The 21,151-nt window shown below is 43.1% G+C and overlaps 2 protein-coding genes across 3 annotated transcripts in view; one reads left to right on the plus strand and one right to left on the minus strand.

Moving 5' to 3' along the window:
• The window catches only part of col9a1c (collagen, type IX, alpha 1c), a 17,589-nt gene extending 16,802 nt beyond the window's left edge, over positions 1 to 787 (minus strand). The window contains exon 1 of the mRNA XM_088319049.1: positions 561 to 787. Within this exon, the coding sequence (XP_088175175.1) occupies positions 561 to 568 (8 nt within the window). The 5' untranslated portion in view covers positions 569 to 787. The remainder of the gene's footprint in view (positions 1 to 560) is intronic.
• fam135b (family with sequence similarity 135 member B) lies at positions 162 to 20,237 on the plus strand. 2 transcript variants are annotated; one of them, XM_088319045.1, is made up of 20 exons: positions 162 to 592; positions 2,991 to 3,087; positions 4,426 to 4,508; positions 8,135 to 8,277; positions 9,437 to 9,507; positions 9,582 to 9,755; positions 9,909 to 10,035; positions 11,729 to 11,888; positions 12,180 to 12,229; positions 12,398 to 12,553; positions 13,028 to 13,101; positions 13,171 to 13,325; positions 13,402 to 15,142; positions 15,274 to 15,440; positions 15,557 to 15,648; positions 15,731 to 15,828; positions 16,538 to 16,689; positions 17,377 to 17,487; positions 17,862 to 17,975; positions 18,158 to 20,237. In XM_088319045.1, the coding sequence occupies exons 2-20, from the start codon at positions 3,011 to 3,013 to the stop codon at positions 18,361 to 18,363; spliced, it is 3,951 nt and encodes a 1,316-aa protein (XP_088175171.1). In that variant the 5' UTR covers positions 162 to 592; positions 2,991 to 3,010; the 3' UTR covers positions 18,364 to 20,237. The 2 variants fall into 2 exon arrangements, with proteins under 2 accessions (XP_088175171.1, XP_088175172.1); XM_088319046.1 differs by having other exon boundaries at positions 8,138 to 8,277.
• The last annotated feature ends 914 nt before the right edge of the window (positions 20,238 to 21,151 follow it).

Consider the following 21,151-nt stretch of genomic DNA (forward strand, 5'->3'; position numbering starts at 1 on the left):
AGTGGCGGGTTTGCACTCTCTCCTGCAACTCATCGACTTTGTTTCTCTTTCTGAGGTTGCGTCAACGCACGGCGAGCGTGATTTATCCCCTTTCGCTTCCTTCCTCATTTGAAAGCTCACTTCAGCTTTTAGTGGGCTGGCTCTGATGTCAGCCAGCTGGCTGACTGGCTGGACGCGCCATGCGAGAGTGCAGCAGCAGGACACACACACACACGCACACACACACGCCGGCGTGTCTGCACGCTTTACTATTAATACCGTAGCCGTACGCTCGCCTCTGCGAGTGGACTGGATGCCGGAGGGCGAGGACAAAGTCGGATTAAGCGGCAGACGCCCGAATTTGGCCGCCTACTCCTCCTTCCTCCACCTCCGCCTCTCCATGTGGATGGGAGGGACACGGATTGATGAAGAGCGAGAGAGGGAAAGTGGGGGGACTGCAGTACACGCAGGGTCTGGATGAATAACCATGGCAACAGCAGCAGCAGCGGCGGCGGCGGCGTTAGCGGTGCAAGCGGAGATATAAACATTGCGCAGGAGCGCATCCATCTGCATTAACTCACCGGATCATCTCACTTCCTGGATCACCGCTAAGGTAACCATGTCCGACTCTTCTGCGTCTGCATCGGCGGCGATTGTGTGCATGCGTGTGGGTCGGTCCGAACGGGTTTGGACACTACGGGAGCAGACAAGCCTGCCAGGCAGCCGGCGTGGAAGACGAAAAGGTCCGCTTATGATTCCACATGATTAATACCGATCATCACAAGGAGCGATTTCCGGCGAAAGCCGACAGAGCTTGTCCGATGAATGTGTCCAACTTTCCGCAGCTTTACGTCAAACGTCGCTGTTGAGTAAAGCTGGAGTCGAGTCAGGAAACTAGAAGAGCTCCAGCAAAGCTCAGTTAGCGGTGCTATCGCAGACAAACATCGGAACTGCAATTTGTTTTTAATGTCCTGTTAAATTTGAAAGGATATATAAAGCAACGGCAACGTATGTTTTCTTTTCCGCTGAAGTTTTATCAAAAACTGGAACATTGCAAAGAAACGTCACATCCTCGGCACAATGGCTCCAAAAATCCCGTACCTTTGACGTTCATTCATGTTTTCAACCAAAGTTCAATGAAAGTACTTTTGAAATTTTCACATATGTTTACGGACTATCAAACAACTCGAGGCTTGAAAGTACTAGAATATTTAAATTCACCTATTGATTGACGTTTTAAAAACATCCTCGGTTATTTGCGATATAAGCGATGTCGAACTTAAAAAATAAAATAAAAATAAACGCCATCTTGTGGCAATTTGGACCCCCACCCAGAAAAAACTGAGCAGAGGATTTATAGCTACTCAGGCCATAGCATTGTCTAAATCTAAAAAGTGCTTTGGCGCCATCTTGTGGCATCTATAAGCAATTTTGTGTGTGGCCGTTCAATTTTTGCTCTTTGCAGGCTGACCAGCACATGACTGAATGGTATTATTTTTTTGACCCATGCCTCGTCCAAATTTTTGGAGTGGTATTACCGTTGTGTATGTCTTAATGCATGAAATTATATTGAAAGGAGACAGCTTGCTGAGGCCTCTCATGTGACTCCTGCCGCTTGGATTGCAACAGCCCAAGATCACGTCGCCGCGTCGCGAAAGGCCGAGAACAAACCAGTCACTGTCATGCCTATCTTAGCACATGACAGATGGAGCGGCACGTCCGCAAGTTTGCAAAGGAGATGACAAGCCGCGAGTGGGAAATAGTTTGAAATCGTTGACATTCCTTCACGCGCTAAAGGATGGATTTGCTCGGCCGGTGCCGATGACCACACGTGCGTGTGCGGGCGTCGCGATTGGAATGTCATCACGGCGAAGTGCTTAATACGCCACCGTCGGGGGGGAGGGGGGGGGGGGGGTGGAGTGCGGGGGGGTTTTCAGGAAAGATTATGACATCACATCACATGATTTCTGGCTTGGTGTTTTTCTGCCAAGGACACATTGTCTCCTCTTTTAGTTTCTGGGAAGTGCAGGGCTTTGTTTAAAAATGCACTTGAATGTTATTGTCGAGTGCAGAAAATATATGAAAATATAAACTTGTTGTTAAAAAAAATATAATAAATTAAGAGCTTTAAATTGAGGGCATCACCGCAGTGTCCTCTTGTTTATTTATTCTATAATTAAATTAAGTACGCCTGCGCAAGTGCTTATAAAAACTGCTGCACTGCTCCCTCACACCAAAATATCTGTCATGCCAGGATAAAAAAATAAATTCTTCTTTTTTTTTTTTTTTTTGCTTAAGATAGATCTCCAGACCACAAATAACCCAAGGAGATATTTTCTCGTGTCATCTTGCGTCATCAAAGGCATCAGCGGCCATCTCAGGTGAAACAAATGGCAACGTGGGCCCTTTGCTGACATAATCAACGTATTGATGAATTTTCAACACGAGCCTAATAATAAAGTCGGTGACGTTCGTCTGCCGGTGTTATGTAATAAGCGCGTGACAGATTGTTTTGGGGGAAGACCGTTTTTCAGGCGGTACGCGATGTTCAATCGACGCGTTTCGAGAGAGACGAGGGAATTGAAATGAGCGAGGAGTGAAGGAATGAAGGGCCTTTTAGAAGCAAATGACGGCAAACTGTTATCTTTGTCTTTGATGGCAACGTTCGTGCTCTTTTGGAGCCTGAAAGTGCCCGTCGTCGTCAAACCGGGTGCGGAGTCAGCAAAATGAAAACAGCTGTCGTTGTTGTTTTCTTGCCTCGTCAGACCGATTCCACCTGGGATTGACATTTGTCATGCTTTTTTTCAGAAATTGACATTTTTTGGCTATGATAAGTCAATATGTTTTTTTTTCTCACGAAACAAAATATTTTTTTTAAGTTCAGCGTAGCTTAAATGGAAATTCTATTTATTTGTATCAAGTTCATTTTGTGTTCTTATTTTGACTGATTCATTTATAGCAGACAATTTAGTTTTAGGTTATTTTTTTATTTTTTCGTTTTCTTTTGACAGGTGATGACTGGGATCATATCATGTCTGAAGTACAGGGAACACTGGAGTTTTCCATCGAGTTGCACAAGTTTCACAATGTGGATCTTTTTCAGAGAGGGTAAGAAACGTTGTACACGGCATTTAACGATCATATATTCGATATTCTACCTACGCATTCAGGTGCGGCCGTGCAGAAGTAAAACGGTCTTAATTCACCATTCCGGTTATTTCTGTGATTGTAATTAACTAATGGACATAACCTATAACTGACACGCGGTGTGAACTTTAGAGTCCAGTTTGTCGGCAAATTAAAATGCCAAATGCTTCCACCTATTGGTGGCCAATTAGTGCACAAATTCGTATGATGGAAGAGATTGAAGTAATGTCACGCACCGTATTTTTCGGACTATAAGGCGCATATAAAGTCCTTTTAATCTTCTCCAAAAATCAACGGTTAGCCTTTTAATCAAGTGCGCCTCATGTATGGATGTCGTATGAAGTCTGGCTTATTTGCTGTGCAGGTTCGTCTCACTTTATGTGCACCTTATAACCATATAACCTTATAGGCCGAAAAATACGGTAAATAAAATATAGTTGTAATGCAATCGTAATAATCAGACTGTGAAATTCATATATCGACTATTTTTACCAGTCCCCATACCTATTGAATATAAGGACACTCGTAATGCAAACACGTGCCCTAATTAAATCTTAATGTCAAGTAAAGATGGCCGAAGAGCACTAATAGCGTTTTTGCCGCACCGTAATATGATTGCTAAAAATCAATGTTAATCCTCTTCTGCTGTATCGCAGTCGATGCACGCTGGCTGATTTTAATGGACTGATTAAGTGCAAATTAGGATGGAACGGAGGCAATTGCAATTAGAACCATATTCATATTACTAACTGACGCACTTTGTGATGAACATGTCCTTTGCAGCGAAGCTATTTCTGAATTACATAAGTGATTGCATTTGAATATATACATGCAAGCAGGCTAGATGTATTTCTTGAGCTAGTATCTCGGTGTCACATCATTAACTCGTGTTGACCCGTGTCAATATGTCGTATCTATTGACTGTCCAAAGCATTTTTTTTTCCATCTTTAGAAATGTAGTCACGAAAGCACTGATGTGACAATTATCTTTACTGCCACAATTTGCTCTCCTTAATTGTCCAATACGTCCCCGGAGACATGAGCCTTTCCTTGAGCGTAATGCAGCATCGATTTAATCTGCTCGTGCTGCTGCTGTTGTTGAGTCCCATCATCTGGGGTGCATTGTAAATATCCCACCCCCCTCCCCTTGGAATTTACATCAACATGTTTGGTTTTAAAATGACTTTGAATGTTGGATGGATATCAGCAGTGGTGGTCCTAGCTTGAAGGGTAGAACGTGCACACCCACCATTGAATTAATCCATGATTTTTTTGTTCCATACGAATATTCCACTCCAGGTTCTACCAGGTCCGAACTGGATTGAAGGTCTCTCCTCGGCTGCTCCACAGATTAATAGTGACAACGCAAGATAATAATGCAGGTGAGGACCAATGATTTATCACTTTAGACGCCATGAGGAATATTCAGATTCATAACCTGCTATATTGGTTCTCGCTCATCATAACCACGTAGAGGTTTGAATATTTCTGCCGCAATCAATTTTCATTCAAGTGAAGCCACATGATGACTTCGTCCTCTGCACGATCCACAGTTTGCAAATCTGAAATACAATCATGTGCGCTCAATTTTCATTCTTGACATCTTGCTTTCTGTTCTTGCCGAAATGTCCCGAGTCTTACAATCTGCTTCTCCAGCAATCCAGGAAGCCAATTCACTGGCAATAATGATTCACAGTAATAACTGTTATTTTTAGCTTCTCCAGACTGGCGAGTCGTGTCTGTGTTTCTGCGTGTGTGTGTGTGTGTGTGCACGAGTGTAAGTGCACGTGCATGTTTTTAGTGGTTTGCGGGGACCTAGTTCCTAAAAAAAGGCTTTGTTCTTTACAGGACAATTTTTATTGCGAGCCATTTTGGGGATATTGATAGATATAGAATTTTGTGTGCGTGCGTGTGTGGTTATGATGTTGATTCATATCAATCCTGGCGTGATGACAGGAAAAGGGTGACACAAATACCAATAGTGAGGGAATTTTCTTACCTCGTTAGTTTGTGGCTTGAGCGGAGTTTTAAATAGGATATAAGTAGTACTTGTCTTCAACATTAATTAAAAGAGAAATATGCATTTCTTTCGTCAGTTTCTCATGTGTCTGTGACATACTTTCAACAAAACCAACCTTGCTAAATTAACCTGTTTTGAGCTCGTCCTGTCTCATGGAAATGAGACACTGCCAACATGTTGCCATGACGACTAGGAGCTGAGCTCAGGTGTGACTACTTGTTGAGTACATTTATCTATTAAAAGAAACATACAATTGTAAACTATATTTGCCCTAGAAAGAAAATGATGTACCATTTTTGCGTTGCGTGTATGGCTACAAAAATGAGGTAATTAGTTTGGAGATCTGGCTATGTGGTGCATGCATCTGCAAACACAAATACCCTAGGAACTAAGATTTACTTATTCGTGTAAGCTCAGGCCTTCTGGATAACCAAACGATTTATATAAAAAGCCGTTTTAACTCAAATTAATTTCTTACGATACACTACAATTCTATGATATTTCCAATTTACAAGATCTAATAAGGCTTTGAACAGAAAGACAAAATGAAGATGAAAAGGATGGCACTTTAAAACGACACATCAAATTAAGATCTAAATTTGATTTGTCATTTCATGCAAGCAAATAATGCATTCATCCACTTTGATTGAGCGTCAGCGTGAAAACCGCTTGACGTACAGTATTCATATCCATATTGCGATCATAAGTCTGCCGCTCGCACCCTCTCCTTGAGCTGCGGCTCCGTTCGCAAGGTTAGGAATTAAGCCCGTGCACCTCGCAGGCTGATTGCCGAGCGATAACAGTGGGTGATGTGTGTGTTGTGTGTGTGTGTGTGTGTGTGTGTGTGTGTGGAGGATACCCCGCGTGTGTGTGTGTGGAGCATACGCCGCAACGACAAATAATCCCTTACTGTGATCTCCCCCCTCAAAGTGCATGCTTGACATTTCAGTTATTCGGCCCTAGACAAGCTCATCGTGCCTATGACGGATTGCGCCAAACACTCAACTGAAGCATTTAATGATGGCCATTCACTCGCAATAACATAATGATTTTCAAGGCGGAATGTCATAGGATCATGACGAGCGGTTGTATGCAGAGAGTTTTGTGGGTTTTATTGATAGGGAAGGGAGGCTCGACTGCACACACACACACACACACACACCCACGCACGCACACACACACTATAATACACAACAGATGTAGCATACCGGAGGCTATGAGCAGATTATTTCTGGCACAGAATGACTGTGAATAAAGCTTAGGGGCAGTTCAGCAAGTTTTAAAGGGCAGGATGTGATAACGCCCCAAAACGTGTACAGACGGAAGCGTCTCATTATGCAATACGCGTTTGATGTGTGACCGCTGCACATGTTACTTCCATGCGGAGTCTCGCCAAAATAAAATAGTACGCGACAAAATGTAGAGGTTGTCATAATGTGGAATTTTGACTGATTGGCTCGATTGCTTTTAACATGTGTTTAAAAACTGGGTAAAACACGGAGAGTGTTCACGGCCTGGTTTGAATGACTTGAACGAGGAAATTTGTGACGTTTCACCTGAAAATCATTTTGAGTTGCTCTGATTGGATTAGGCACAAAAACATTTCACAAAAAAAAAAAAAAATGATTAGGTCCGCCAAATCACACATTTTTGAAGTATAAGGGAAAAATGCTCCAAAAAGTAAAAAAAAAAAAAAAATAAAATACTCATTCATAATCAATTTGGGGTCTTTTGTGATGTCTGATCTGAAAATTAAAAAAAAAAATCAGTAAATAGTACGACAGTAGCAATCTTTACGGATTATTAAAGCCTGCTTTTAGAAATATTTATGAAGGATCTGCTGACCTTTTCAGTTATTTGAATCTCCAAAATAGATGCATGACTCAAAACCTTCCCCCCATTTTTTTGAAACTTAAATCTCGAAAACATTCGTTCACATTTGAGCTCGAATCCATTGCATCATTCGCAACGGCAGCACGCTGACCCTGCAGTCTCCTTCACGCAAGCGACAAGTCTTTTGACAAGAGTCACGCTTGCTCCCACACTCGCAGCCGTCAGGGTTGGGCGGGGGGGCTGTTTGATGCTGCAGGGAGCGGCAGCATTATCAGGAGGGAGACCGCGTGGAGAGGGGCAGACTATTAAGAGCGAAACAAGCACGGTGTCAAAAGCCTATCAGGGCTCGCAGCTGGACGGCGGAGAAGCTTGTGTGAAAATAACACCAGCTACACAACCATCTTTTATATAGCATGTCACAGGACTTTTTTTTTTTTTAATTATTATTATTTTATTTATTTATTTATTTTTTGTAAAATGTATTTTGATCTGCAGCTTTACAATGAAAAATAATTTCACAATTTTTACTGAGATTTATTATGTGACCCGTAACTTGTACAACTCATTTCAGAATAACACCGACTGCTGAAAAAGTCATAGGTCACATTAATGGTACAAAGAGTAATTTATTGAAGAATTTAATATTATTTTTAATGTCATTTTTGTCTTGCCTGTGTTGCAAAAAAAAAAAAAAAAAAAAAGTGAAAATGTTTAATTTGCAAAACGATTCAACAAATCAATTAAATTCAAAACTACAGAGTTTTTTATATATTTTCCAGACTATTCAATAAGTGTAGCATTAACAGAAGTTAACCAGTCCAACAAACAACTCTAATTTTATTATTTAATTACAATTTTTATTTAGATTTGTTAATTTACCTTTAACCGTAACAAAATCTTAAATGTTAAGATCACACTTTGTTCAATCGTGTTTCAAATGTGCAGCTAGCAAACGTTGCGTTCAAATTCACACCAGCCACAAGGTATCCAAATCGAAAGCCGCTTTTCAAATGCACAGTCCGATGAATTTACAAATTCAAATCAACGTTTCGCACGAAACGGGACCCCATTTGCATATCTGCCGCTAAACCTTGTCATCTTCAGTGAACGAGTTTCGCCGCCGCCGCTTGTAATGTATGCCATGTTGTCACACAGCAGGCGAATGCAGCTTCAGCTCCCCGGGGGTGTACGATGGCACCGCATTCAGCCGGATATTCCAGATCCTTTACAGGAACGAGGATATCACCGTCAACGACAGCATGCTCTTCAAAGTGCATCTGCTGCTGGATGGAGAGCGGGTGAGTGATATGTGCGCCATTTTGTGCCCCCACGGCCACAAATGCAGATTTGTCTCCATCTGGGGTCATTCCATCGCTGATTTTGGGGGTGTTGAGCTATCGAAAAGGAACCAGATATAGTTATCGTTCTTGACTTGAGCTGTTCACGAGCTGAGTTTAGCCAGGGTCGTTACTGGAAGGGACGTCGACTCGCCCGTGATTCGTGTTGTTGCAGAGCCACATTTTCAACTCTTTGTGCGTCATTTCCTGACAAGCATCATTGAGCATTCTTCGTCATCCTGATGCACATCGTAACGAGTAATTTGTTGTCCAATGAGCATGGTAGCAAATGGTGCAATGTGCAGAATGTAAATCTGCATAAAAGTCTACTTTGCATGCAAGACTGAGGAGCGTTAAGACATGTCTGGTGTCAGCTGCGAGTTCTCCCAAAGGCTCCTGGCTCATTAACCTTCCGGAGGTTATCTGTTGCTCATATCCGGAGATAGCGCAGACAAAAATAGCCTCTCGTTTCCCCGCGCCCCCATATGCGCGATCCATGCCTGATCGATGGCGCCGTCGATACCGGCGAGCAAAGATGGCTGTGTTTACTGTTGTGTGGGAGGCGGCGAGGATGCGCTCTTATCTTCGCCGCCGTGTGAATCTATTAACATGGCTGCTTTACTTTCAACCTTCAAAAGACTCCATTAGCTTGCCGGCTTCTCTTTCATGCTGTTTTGTTTTTTGGGCCATGTTGGGCACCTTTGATTCTTGGCATCGGATTAGAATACGTGTCGGACGTCACGTAGACAAGACAAGGGCATAGATTTACCCCTGGATTTATTTGCATGCAGCGTAGCAGTAAAATGCTGATTCACCATGTTTGTGTTGAACACGAGCTTCACCAAACAATTGAGGTCAAAAAATTCTGTGGAAGTAGGGTGCAAGGATTTGGCACTGGTTGCTAAGTTGCCAAACAGGAAGTAGCCCGATGCCTTTTTCAGACAAAAAGGAACCAAATATTTCCAGTGAATACTCAAAGACATTTAGGACTCAAATCTCATCAGATCAGGTTACATTGGAATTGCAAATTAGGATTGAAAGTGTGTCGCCTTCTTTAGAAAGTAACCATGTCCTACGGGGTAGTTGACTTGACTCTCGCTGGGTGTTCTTGTCTTTGCAGCTGGAGGAAGCCCTCGGCGAGGTGGACTTCCAATTGAAGCTGGATCTTCACTTCACGGACAACGAGCAACAGTAGGTGTCGTCAGGCCCGTTTTGAGGCGACGGAAAACAAATGACTCACGTTTATTAACTTCCTACTTCCCCAGGTTGGCCGACATAGTCTCCGTCCCGTTGATCAGCAGCCGCACGCTCAACCTCCACTTCCACCCGCAGAGAGGCTTGCATCATCATGTTCCTGTCATGTTCGACTACTTCCACCTGTCCGTCATTTCCGTGTCCATCCACGCCTCACTGGTTGCCTTACATCAGCCGCTGGTCAGGTAGAGTAAAAACCACCGTTCCGCATTTGCATGGCTTTAAAACGGCACAAAGCGCGGCGGTTCTTCTGATGTTGGGGACAACTGATTATTATTGAGAGGAGAGTTTGCTATTCACGCATTCTGCATTTGAGCATGTGACCTCTCTGTGTACAGCTTTGCTCGCACAGGAAAGGGTTCCTGGCTGGGAAAAGGTTCACCGGAGAGCACCAGTGACCCAGCTGCCATCTCTGTGGAAAACCTCGTGTTCGGAGCAGGGTACTGCAAACCCATCATCTCCGAGGTATGACGCAGGAAGTCCAGTACGAGCCAGTGTTTTTCGCGGCGATGTAGACTTTCCGGCTCGCCGATACCATCCGGTGATGACGGCGTGATACGTTTCCAAACTGCTGGCTTGGTGGATTTGGATGGGTCGCCGTAATGATGCAATCAGGCTCAGCCAAATTGGAAATACAGATCTTGGATGTGTGTCACCCTTGGGATTGTTTTTTTTTTTTTGAATACAGGTCCAACCCACAAATAGGTGTAACCTCTGCCAAAATGTGGTCAGCTAATATAAAAAAACTGACCACTCTGTGAATCTCTACGGTTTCACAGTTTTGTAACTTTCATCTCAGGTTGCTTTAGACCTCACCGTCTCCATTGTAAATCTTAATGAGCGCCCCATTTGCTGCCTCCTGCTTTTATTCCCACCCCTGGCTGGCCACTTTAATAAGCTCTGGCTAGAGACCAGGAGGTGGGAGGGGTGGTGGTGAGATGTCTTCGTTTGATCCCAGTAATGAGTTCTGCTCACAAGCGCCACGTAGCTGCAGGTGAAAAGCGTCCCACTCGCTCAACTCTCTTTAGAGAGATTTTTTTTAACCTGCTGTTGTTAGATTGTGTGAAATTATTTTATATATATATATATATAGGACATTACTGCACATTTGGACTTCTCTAAAAGACGTGAAAATAAAAATGAAAAACCAATGGCACGAAGCCAGATTTTTTCAGTACAGAGAAAAAACAGTTTTTCGTATCATGACTCGTTCAAACAAAAACATACAGCTATTTTTTTCACCTGTCAATCTACGGCCTCGCAGGCTGCTTAAAGGTAAAGAGAATTATGAAAGTAAACCTACAGCTGTTCCTTCCTGGTTTTCTTATACTGCACTGCTGCGATTACAGAGCGCAAACAGGTATGATGATAGGGCCAGAGACTGAACTTGCCTGGGGTAAATTATAGTATGTCCGCAGATACTTCAGGCATGAGCCATTACTATTATTATTATTATTTTTTTTTTAGTTGGGAGGTCAAAAACATTGTCACCATAGAAAATGTCGGCGTAAAAAGCAGGATTACAGAGAAATTTAGTTTTAGAGCTGCCATCCGTCAGAAAATGACATTTGTGTTTGCACCTGCATTTGATAAATGAGCGACATTGTTGTCACGGTTATACAAAGCGGTACTCATTTTGGCATACCCCACAGTAGAGGGGGCAGGAAGTACAATGGTGAAAGGGTTCAATAATTCTTCATTGGAGCTTTTTTTCCGCCCAACTTATTTAAACACTCGGGAATTCATAATAATTCTCCTTTATAGCCTCTCTTTACTTGTGAAAAGCCCCACTTTGAAAATCAAGGACGGTTTAGTTTGGACGTGAAGTTAAAATAAACAAGGTCACGTTCCATCCTGCTGTTCTCTATGTACATGTTGATGTGCCTTTATGGCTCCCGGTGAGCTGCGTTCAGGGCCATTTGTTTCTCTCGTCTTATTTGATCTTCCATGTAATTGCCATGACTTTGCCAATGCGCAAAAAAAGGGCCCACTTTTTTAACACAAGGTCAGCCAGCAGCCATCACTACTGTTTCAATGGCGGCTATAAAGTTCAGATGTGTTCATGGCGAATATTAACGTTGGGCCTTTTTTTCTGAGAGGCGACCGCTGACCTACATAGCGGCTGACATTTCCCTGCTTGGCTTTTTCTCTCGCCCAGGGGAGCTTTTATGTGCCCAGTGAGGACTGCCTGCAGAGAGCGCAGACTTGGCACAGAAGACTCTGTCGCCTCCTGCTGTCTGCGCACGGTGGTCTCAGCAGCTACTGCACTGCGCTGATGAAGGAGGTCCCGCAGCTACAGCAGATGTCAGAGGACGCAGGTGAGCTAAGTTTCACGCTCTAGCTCAAAACAAAGTCAAAAAGGTCGATTTGAGGTCAAACAGGCCATTAAAATCTCCTTTCATGTTTTCTAAATAATTAATTTACACAATTTATGAATTTGCTCCATTTTACAACTCTCTCATTAAAAAAAAAAAAGTATTTTCTTGCATTTGAATATAATTCAATTTTTAATATAATTGCATATATAGCTGCATTCCTACACACAAAACATGGATTTTATTTTCTTATTTTATTTGTTTTACTTCTCTACTCTAATTGCTTTATCCCAGAACTTCTGCCTGTTGAAGAGACGCTAAATCAGCTCGCCATAGAGTTACAGGTATGTTGAAAACACACAACACAAATGCGTACGGGGGACCAGAAAAAAAAAAATGACATGATTTCATTGACATCATTTCCTGAGTGATAGAAGACAGAAATGTGAGTTACTCTGGTTACGTCATGAACCTGAATGAGACTAAGACAACCCGCCTGCTGTCCTCACCAGCTGCAGGATGGCCGCGAGAACGTGGCCGAGCAGATCAGCAGGGACGTGGGGCACCTCTGCACGCGGTTGACCGCCCTGTGGAGTCGCTTCCTGCAGGCGGCCGTGCTCAACTCACATGTACTGTCCTACTTGGCTCAGGAGCATCACACGCTTAGGGTGAGAGCCATGCTTTTGTTTTTATTGTTCTATCATACTGCAAACACAAATACGGACACATGCATGTAATAGACTTGCGCACCTTAAATCTGGTTTTGTCGACAACCGTTACATCTGCGGCAACTGCTGTGTAATCACCGGCCCATTCAAAATGAAAACCAAAGCTTGTTTGGTGTCTCTCTCCGTGGGGTGATTGTGCATTGTTGCAGTTGTCTGAAAGTAATGAACATGTTTGCTTTGGTTTTGAAGTACCCCGTGGTGGCGGTAGGCTGGCAAGCCTTCACACGTCAGTGGAATTTCAATTAACACATATTCTGTACTTATTGGGAGAGGTAAAAATACACCAGGAATCCTGTCCTGCTGGTGATTTGTTGTCACAGTGTCTGACTTTAGACTACGGACCATTTCTAAATTGGATGATTTAAATAAAGGAAATGACAGTCTGATCCTGATGCTGTATTTGGTTTCTCAAAGGTGAGGAGGTTTTCGGAGGCATACTTCTTCACGGAGCACCCCAAAGAGACATCGCTGATATTTCAAGAGGATCTGTAAGTATAGGAACTGGACAAACACGTTTGGATGAACCTCTTGTTGAAATGGTTATCTTTATGCTCAAGGATCAGCAGACAAGGGCAGATTGCCGCTGAAGTGCGGTGTTCAGACTACTTGGCCAAAATGCCTCCTTTACCTGTCGAGTGCCTGGACATTGATGGCGACTGGAACAGCCTTCCCATCATCTTTGAGGACAGATTTATGGAGTTTTCTGAAAAAGGTAAGTAAAACATTTACTAGACTACGGTAAAATATGGTATGTTTGCTCTAGAACAGTTATGGTTTTGTTTACCCAGAGCGGGAACCTCACGTGTCGGTCCTCGCCGCGTCTGACGATCAGACTGCCTCGGGTGCTATTGTGGCTGCAAACAGGACTCACCCAAGTGGTCTGAGAGCCAAATGCTTTGAAGAATCCCAAGATCCTTCGGATAGTGACGACTGCATGGATTTGACAACCTATATGTCGCTTATAGGAAAGCAGAGCAACTGCAGACATTCTCAGGACACTATTCTAACGGAGGACAGAAAAGAGCGACCAGTAGCAGATCCGCAGAAATCAAAGGATAACCCATCAGTAGATGAAAGTGATAGCTCAGGTCTGGGAAAAGCTGCAGATCTCAATTGTTGTCAAACAGAAGAAGTCCAAAAGAACGGGAATCACATCGACCATGATGACGCCTCAAGGGACAACATTAGCCAAAAGAGTGAGGACAATGAATTTGATACGTCTGTGTCATTAACAAAGTTCAAGGAGGGCGAAAGTGAGGACGCTCCATTCAGTACCCTCGGTGGTCTCAGAAAGGATGTGTCCCATCGAGGAGGTCTGGTCATCTCTAAGATTATAAAGCGCTCGTCCTCGGTCATTTCGGACTCTGGTATCGAGAGCGAGCCTAGTTCTGTGGCGTGGCCTGTTGAAACAGTTCTGCGGGGTAGACCCCCTTTGGATTTCTCCAGCGAACGGGAGATTCTGCGGCATAAAGCGTTTCGCCACCCGGTCCTTCGCAGCTCTTTGGAGGGCCTGCAGATGGAGAGCAATGGTAGCATTCCAAGTGCAGGTATACAGGCCTCATTGACGTCGATAAGCTCTCTGCCTTATGAGGACGAACGGGAGCAGAGCCATGGTGGCAAGCTAACCAAATCCATGTCTGCACCGCAAATCAGTAGCCCGGACGATAATGAGGAAGAGCACATGCCTCTGATTCAAGAAGCGCACGCCTCAAGTACTTTAGTCCGACACCAACATTACGATCAAACCCGTTTTTCTTTGACCTCGGAGCAGTCGGAATCATCGATTTTCGATACAAGTTCAATGACAAACAACAGTACTGAAGGGACTGTCAGTTCTGAAAAGTCAAATCATCCACATAACCTTTTAGAGACCTACAAATCCAGCTCGGCTCTCAGTTGCAAGTCTGCGGAGGGTCCTCGCATTAAGGAGAGCCCTGTTCCGAACTGCCACGGGGAGAATCTAAATCATCACATCAGCGGGCTTAGTGTCTCTGTGGAGGATGTGCATCTTACAGCTCTGGAAGCACTTCCCTGCGATAGCGGACACGAGCCAAGCGCTCAGAGTGCAACGGACGGGCTGAGCGTCATCGTCGACGAGACACAAAGTCTCCACCGGACGGAATTTCATGTCCGGGAGTCCAGAACACCGGTAGAACTTGATTCTTTGCGATCTTCACAAGGCTGTGACCTCACAAGGCCGACATGCAATGAGATCACGTCACACAACGGGATATCCCCCAGTGAGAACGAGAGTGCAGATGACCAGACGAAACATTCGAAGGCGCCCAACACGGGCCTGGCCTTCGTCAATAAGAAGATGGTGGAGGTGGTGAACATGTCGGTGTCCTGCGCGCCCACCTGTCTGCCCTTTTCCTCCGTTCTAAGAGACTCTCCGTCCATGAGTGGAATGTCCACTCGCCAGACAATCTCACCCATTACCAATCAGCCCCTGGGGTCGTTCGGGATCATCTCCTCAACGTTAGTCAACCATCTTGGCATGGACCACGAGGCCAACGAACGCATGCTGAGGTTTGTTTTTCCATGCGTTAAAACACTCACTGGCCACTTTCACTCTTGGGTACACCAAGAGCTGTATTATTATTTTTCTCTCATAAGTTCTTTGTAATCAGTTTACGAGTTGCCCGTATGCACACGTCCAGTTTCTTCAAAGCCAAAGAGGAGCTGTTTCAAGGGATGAGCTTCCGGGGTGGGCTTTACAGCGACCTTCCTCTGCTGGCATCTGACCTGCCCTACTTCCCCCCCGAGGAGGACGACGAGGAGTTTGACGACGGCATACACCTCGTAGTGTGCGTGCACGGGCTTGATGGTGAGTTCTATTCCCAAGGCTGAACATGAGATGATACAGGGAGTTTGTCTTTCATGTCTGCTTGTCAAAATAACAGATTCAGACATCGTGCGATTTAATTTAATCTTTGCTTCCAGGAAACAGCGCAGACCTTCGCCTGGTGAAGACGTTCATTGAGTTAGGCCTGCCAGGATCCCGGCTGGACTTCCTCATGTCTGAGAGAAACCAGGTAATAATATACATTTATTGTACTGAAAAGAAAAACATTAAAAGCATTTCATTATTTTTTTTGGGTTGGTTTTTCTTTGCAGACTGACACGTTTGCTGATTTTGACACCATGACAGACAGATTGCTGGATGAGATTATTCAACACATCCAGTTGTACAATCTCACCATAGGCAGGATCAGGTCAGTTTTCACCTCATCAGAGGACACATCTGCACTACAGCTATTTAGATATTGAACAGAAAGCTAAAAACTGATCATGAATAACAGAAATACTGTATGTCTAAATGATTCTCTTTCCTAACACACACAGTACTTCCCCTTAATGTCAATAGAGGGCAGCAGAGCCAGCAAAAAATCCCTCCCCGTTGTAATTTACTGACCCCGACAAACTCCAAATTGAAGTGACTCAAAATGGATTTGGAGCTCTTACATTCATAGCCAAATTGTTTCCAGCGTATATTTGATTGACTGTACCCTTAATGCAGCGACGGGTTGCTTAGTTCGCATCAAATTAAGCCATTCATCTTCCCGCTTAATTGCCCTCAAAATGCCAAGCGCAAGAGTTCTTTGCTCTCGCTGCACTCTCTGGAGAGTCGAGTGCACGTAAGGCAAAAAGTTCATTTGGCGTACAGAGTTTGTCGACAGATGAGGAGACGTCGGCATGGAGATGAGGGAGTTGGGCTTCCGTTGCGGCAACGGTGGAGTCATTAAACTTAGGTGACTTAGTCGCACCCACTCCAATTAATTCTTCCACTGCGTCCTCAATGCAAGCGTCGTTAAATTGTCTTTGAGGACGTAGAATTTAACAAGCTAATGAAGTTACTTTAATTAGATACTTCAGAACTGCAAGAAGTCTATAATAAGATCTTGTTTCTCCTCACACCGACAGCTTCATCGGACACTCTCTGGGGAACGTCATCATCCGCTCGGTGCTGACGAGGCCTCGATTCCGCTGCTATCTGCCGAGATTGCACACGTTCCTTTCGCTGTCCGGCCCGCATTTGGGCACTCTGTATAACAACAGCGCACTGGTTAGCACAGGTGAGCCACTTTTTTATGGGGGGGGGGCTATAAGCTAGCATGCATGTTCCACAAGTTCTTCCAGCTCATTAGCGTCAATGAAAAATACAAAGATGATATAGTCATAGAACCCAGTCACTATTTTGAGTTTTTCAGTTCAAGAAAATATTACGCAACATTGTACGCTCTTTGCTGTTGACAAAGTTTTATTTAGCTTCAAAATGGTAACAGTACGTTAATTTGAAAAATAGAAATATGGAACGTAGCACATTCAACCTGAAAGAGAGAGACTTGCAGTCCTCAAATGTACTCACCAAAATCTTTTCATTTATTTTTCATAAAATACTCTTTAAACACAACCCTGATCGGACTTGGACTATCCAAGTGCTTGCCGCCTATTATCAAACAATGAACCTAATTTGGTTACCTAAGTAGGCGTTCCAAATGGCTCCCTTACTATAAGAAAAGTCCTGCGCTATAATTGTGTGTAATTACAATTCCAAATTATGATCCTAAGAAATAAATTATTCAAAGTGTCTTGTGATAATTATCTTGACTTTCCAAACCTTTGTGAATACTGCAAATGGTCCACTTGTACCCCGTGTGTGAACATTTTGTGCTCCCCAACATTTATCTACTTGAAGAATAATATCTGTGCCTCTCGGTTGTGAGGCAAAGTTTCACAGGATTGTGTGTTTGTGTATGAAGGTCTGTGGTTAATGCAGAAGCTGAAGAAATCGGGATCCTTGCTGCAGCTCACCTTCAGAGACAATATGGATCCGCGGAAAACCTTCCTCTATCTCCTGAGTCAAAAACCCGGTAGGAAAATCGCCAAAATGTCATTCTGAGCAAAAAAAAAAACAAAAACAAAGAATAAAGTGCAATATTCAAATGTGTGAGTGCACAGGCATGGATGTCGGTAATCATAGAAGTGCTTTTTGTCAACCTCACACGAGAGACGCACAGTAGAGTGGCACAAGTCTGACACCCCGTCACTGAAAACGCACCGGGGCACGCTTTTAAAAGCACGCAGTGACAGCAGGCCAAAAAAGAAAAAAAAGCTTTTTTTTTTTATTGTGTTTGCCTGTCACTTTGGGATTGCGTTTTGCCATTTACAGTAAAATGACTCCTTTGCACTCTCACACACACACACACACTGCTCTTTCAACAATTTTTTTTTTTATTTCCATCAGGGCTGCAGTTCTTCAAGAATGTGGTGCTGGTGGCGTCTCCACAGGACCGTTATGTTCCGTTCCACTCTGCTCGAATCGAAATGTGCAAAACGGCTCTCAAAGACAAAACCACGGGTAAACATCGGTTGTTGAAATATGACCGGAGATAACGATTAACTGTTTAGAATTGCACTCGCAATGTAAATATTAACATTTACTAACGGGTAGAAATTGGCGAATGTTTTAAAAAACGATACCTGCCCGCCGATTAATCGGTCCGGCTCTCATTTTCATCATCTCCATTTCATCACCATCAGGCCCCGTCTACACGGAGATGATCAACAACCTTCTGCAGCCTCTCGTGGAGGCCAAAGATTGCCGGTTGATCCGTCAGAACGTTTTCCACGCTTTGCCCAACACGGCCAACACGCTAATCGGCCGGGCCGCCCACATCGCCGTCTTGGACTCTGAACTTTTCCTCGAGAAATTCTTCTTGGTGGCTGGACTTGACTACTTCAAATAACGGTGCTTTTGTCTATTTTTATGCGGTGTATAGTCTTATGTACAGGAAGGAGGTGAGTATTTGCTCGTTAGCGACGCGCGTTAGCGACTGTTTGAAGCGCTCAGCCAGAGTGTGACTAGTAGCCATGCAAATTGTAACATGAAGATGTGACATCTATCCAGCATAGATGCTTGCCTTATCACGAAGCTGTCAGCCACGACATTAACACAAGCTAGTCGCGTCCTTTTGGAGAAATCCGACCATCGTCGCCATCCGAGTAGCCACTTCATCGGTCGTCATCCGAAGCATGATCTGGTAATAACGCTGAAAGGTGTTTTGTTATATTCTCAATTCACAGTGGTAATTGTACCTCTCAAAGTGTCAAATTTTATTATTGTGTCGCGCAATATTTTTTTGTTTATGACCGATTTTGCTTTATTTATTTATTTTTTTTATTTTGACCCTACTTAAGTCTTTTTTTTTCAAATTTCCTGGACTAAAAAAAATCCTACTTCAATAAATAATTGTTCCCGATAATCAAAAATATGTCGTCAAAATATGATTGTCGTCTCGTAGAGTAATTACTCCGACAGTGAAAAATGTTCTCGTAGAGATTTTTCGAGAGATACTACACCTCAAAAGAAATTATGAATTCACCGATATTCTCGTAATTAAGCCTCAACTTATTTTTCATCTTATATTATTGATCAAATGTCATCAAGACATGCGAGAGAAAGTTTAATTTAACGTACATAAGGCAATTTGCTAAATGAAAATATTATCTACCCAACCATGAAATGTTATTTAAAAAATGGCTACAGCTTAGCAAGTATATTTATGCCCTTACTCCGTGTGTGCGCAATACTACTTAAAGTTTTTTTTTATTTTTCTATAGGTAATACACTGTATAATTGTGTATAAATCCAATTGTGATGCATTAGACACTATTAAAAAAAAATGAATAAATTGCACGAAAGATCCAGAAACATGGTTTGATGAATTTGGTAAGAAATCGAGTACCCCCCCTCCCCCCCGCAACTCGTAGATCTTGTGGATAATCTTCCCGGAAGAGTGGAAGCTCTTGTAGCTGTAAATATATTTTCTATTTTTCCATGGTGTTCTAATAGATTTGTCCGTCGATGTATTGACCACATTGTCCCCTTTTTTTTCCATGTTAAGTTTACATGATGCCACGTTTGGATCACTGCCTCTTCTCCGGCATTAACTCTAATTTAATACCATTGACGGCTAAAGACGTCAAAGATCATTTTTCTTACTTGGCTGGTAGTAAATGAGTTAATAGTCAAGCTAAACTTGTGCGTGTTAAGCCTTTGCACCGGTTTGACGGCAAGTGCACTTTATTGAGTCAACCTCAAAGCAGGCTTTGGAAAATTCATTAAGCGCGCATCTTTTTGCTTCGAAACATGCGCCGCCCGCCTGTAGACCAAGGTCGGGTGTTTTTTTTTTTTTTTTCCTGTTCCAGTGATTAAGGTTGTCATTGTGACTGCTTGAAATCAAACGGGTCGTTTCAAGGAGAAGAATTGTTCCCAAACGGACATTTTGGGATCAACGTGAAACTTTACAGGTCAACTTAATTCAAGTGATGTCAAAAACCGATCGATCAATAATCGTCCATTACGGAGAGTCCCGCTCTCGTTTGTGTGTAAATTGAGGAGAATGTTTCGGAACATTTTCCGTGTTCATCAGAAAATCCTTCACATGTATTTAAATGAATGTAACAAAAAAAAAAAAATCATCACTGTGAGAAGTCTGTATTTATTTCACCCTGTGAAGTTATTTTGAAGCGTAAACTATGTAAAGTACAGAGAAAATGATTTTGTCTGTGCCAATATTACGGAACACGATAGTGTCATAAAATAAATTGTTTAGCATAATGTCCTTTGTGTGCTTTTATTTCCACCACAAGCTTTAATCACTGAGAGCGACGAGCGTTATTAGCCGTCTTTTGAATAGAAGCCTCGTTCGACAACTTGTTCGACAAGGAGACAAAAGCGTGATTAGTGGAAAACACTCAAAGAAAACAACAAACCTTGATCAGGGAAGAAAAAAAAAAACCCTCGGGGTCTTGACTTGAGCGTCATAACAAGCTAAATTGAATACAGTACATTTAAAAGCTAATATGCAAATGAGCGTGCAAAGGGCGCGTTTCTCCACACTTGCAGGCTTCACTTTTATGTTGTTACTATAAATGGTGGAGCGCTACACCAGAAATGACAATTTGCAACGTGTTTAGTGTTTAAAAATCACAGTTGGTTTCACGTTTTGTAAAGTGAAGGAACAAAATGATCAAATTGCTGGCTTTTATGTAAACAGGAACATTGTCTTCGCTGTCGCCATCTTGTGGTCAGAAAATGAATTGCTGTTTAGGACAATTTCCCGCAATCCTAAACAACCAGCCCCTTTTCACATTTGTGTCTCGTGCTATATTTTGTTTTAGAGATATAAATTGAAAATCAAATTGTTATTCGCCTTTTCTTTACTCATTCAAGCAGTAGTTCCATTTGCGTGATTTGATTTCAAAACAACAGAATAAGTCATGGGAACTGGGAATAACAAATTATAAGTGCTTTTTTCCCCCCCAAATTTTGTATTTACGGCACACATTTTAGACATTGACGTAAAAATGGGTTGAGAAATGGGCAAATTATTGAGGAACATTTGTTTCACCCAACATGGCCGCCACGGTTCGACGGACTGCTTCGATGCACTGGCGACTTGTTTCACATCTGGGGCCAAACTTTACAAAGTCAGCAGTTTCTAAGGGACGAGTTGTCTTTCTCGCCCCAAA

The sequence above is a fragment of the Idiotropiscis lumnitzeri genome, chromosome 16 (assembly GCF_059441095.1).
Source record: "Idiotropiscis lumnitzeri isolate Australia: NSW breed Sydney's pygmy pipehorse chromosome 16, RoL_Ilum_1.0, whole genome shotgun sequence".
Lineage (NCBI taxonomy): Eukaryota > Metazoa > Chordata > Actinopteri > Syngnathiformes > Syngnathidae > Idiotropiscis > Idiotropiscis lumnitzeri.

Coding starts and splice junctions, on each gene's coding strand:
- fam135b (XM_088319045.1), top strand. CDS start 3,011: ATGTCTGAAGTACAGGGAACACTGGAGTTTTCCATCGAGTTGCACAAG. Junction 8,278..9,436: donor TGCTGCTGGATGGAGAGCGG/GTGAGTGATATG, acceptor TTGTCTTTGCAG/CTGGAGGAAGCCCTCGGCGA. Junction 13,326..13,401: donor TATGGAGTTTTCTGAAAAAG/GTAAGTAAAACA, acceptor TTGTTTACCCAG/AGCGGGAACCTCACGTGTCG.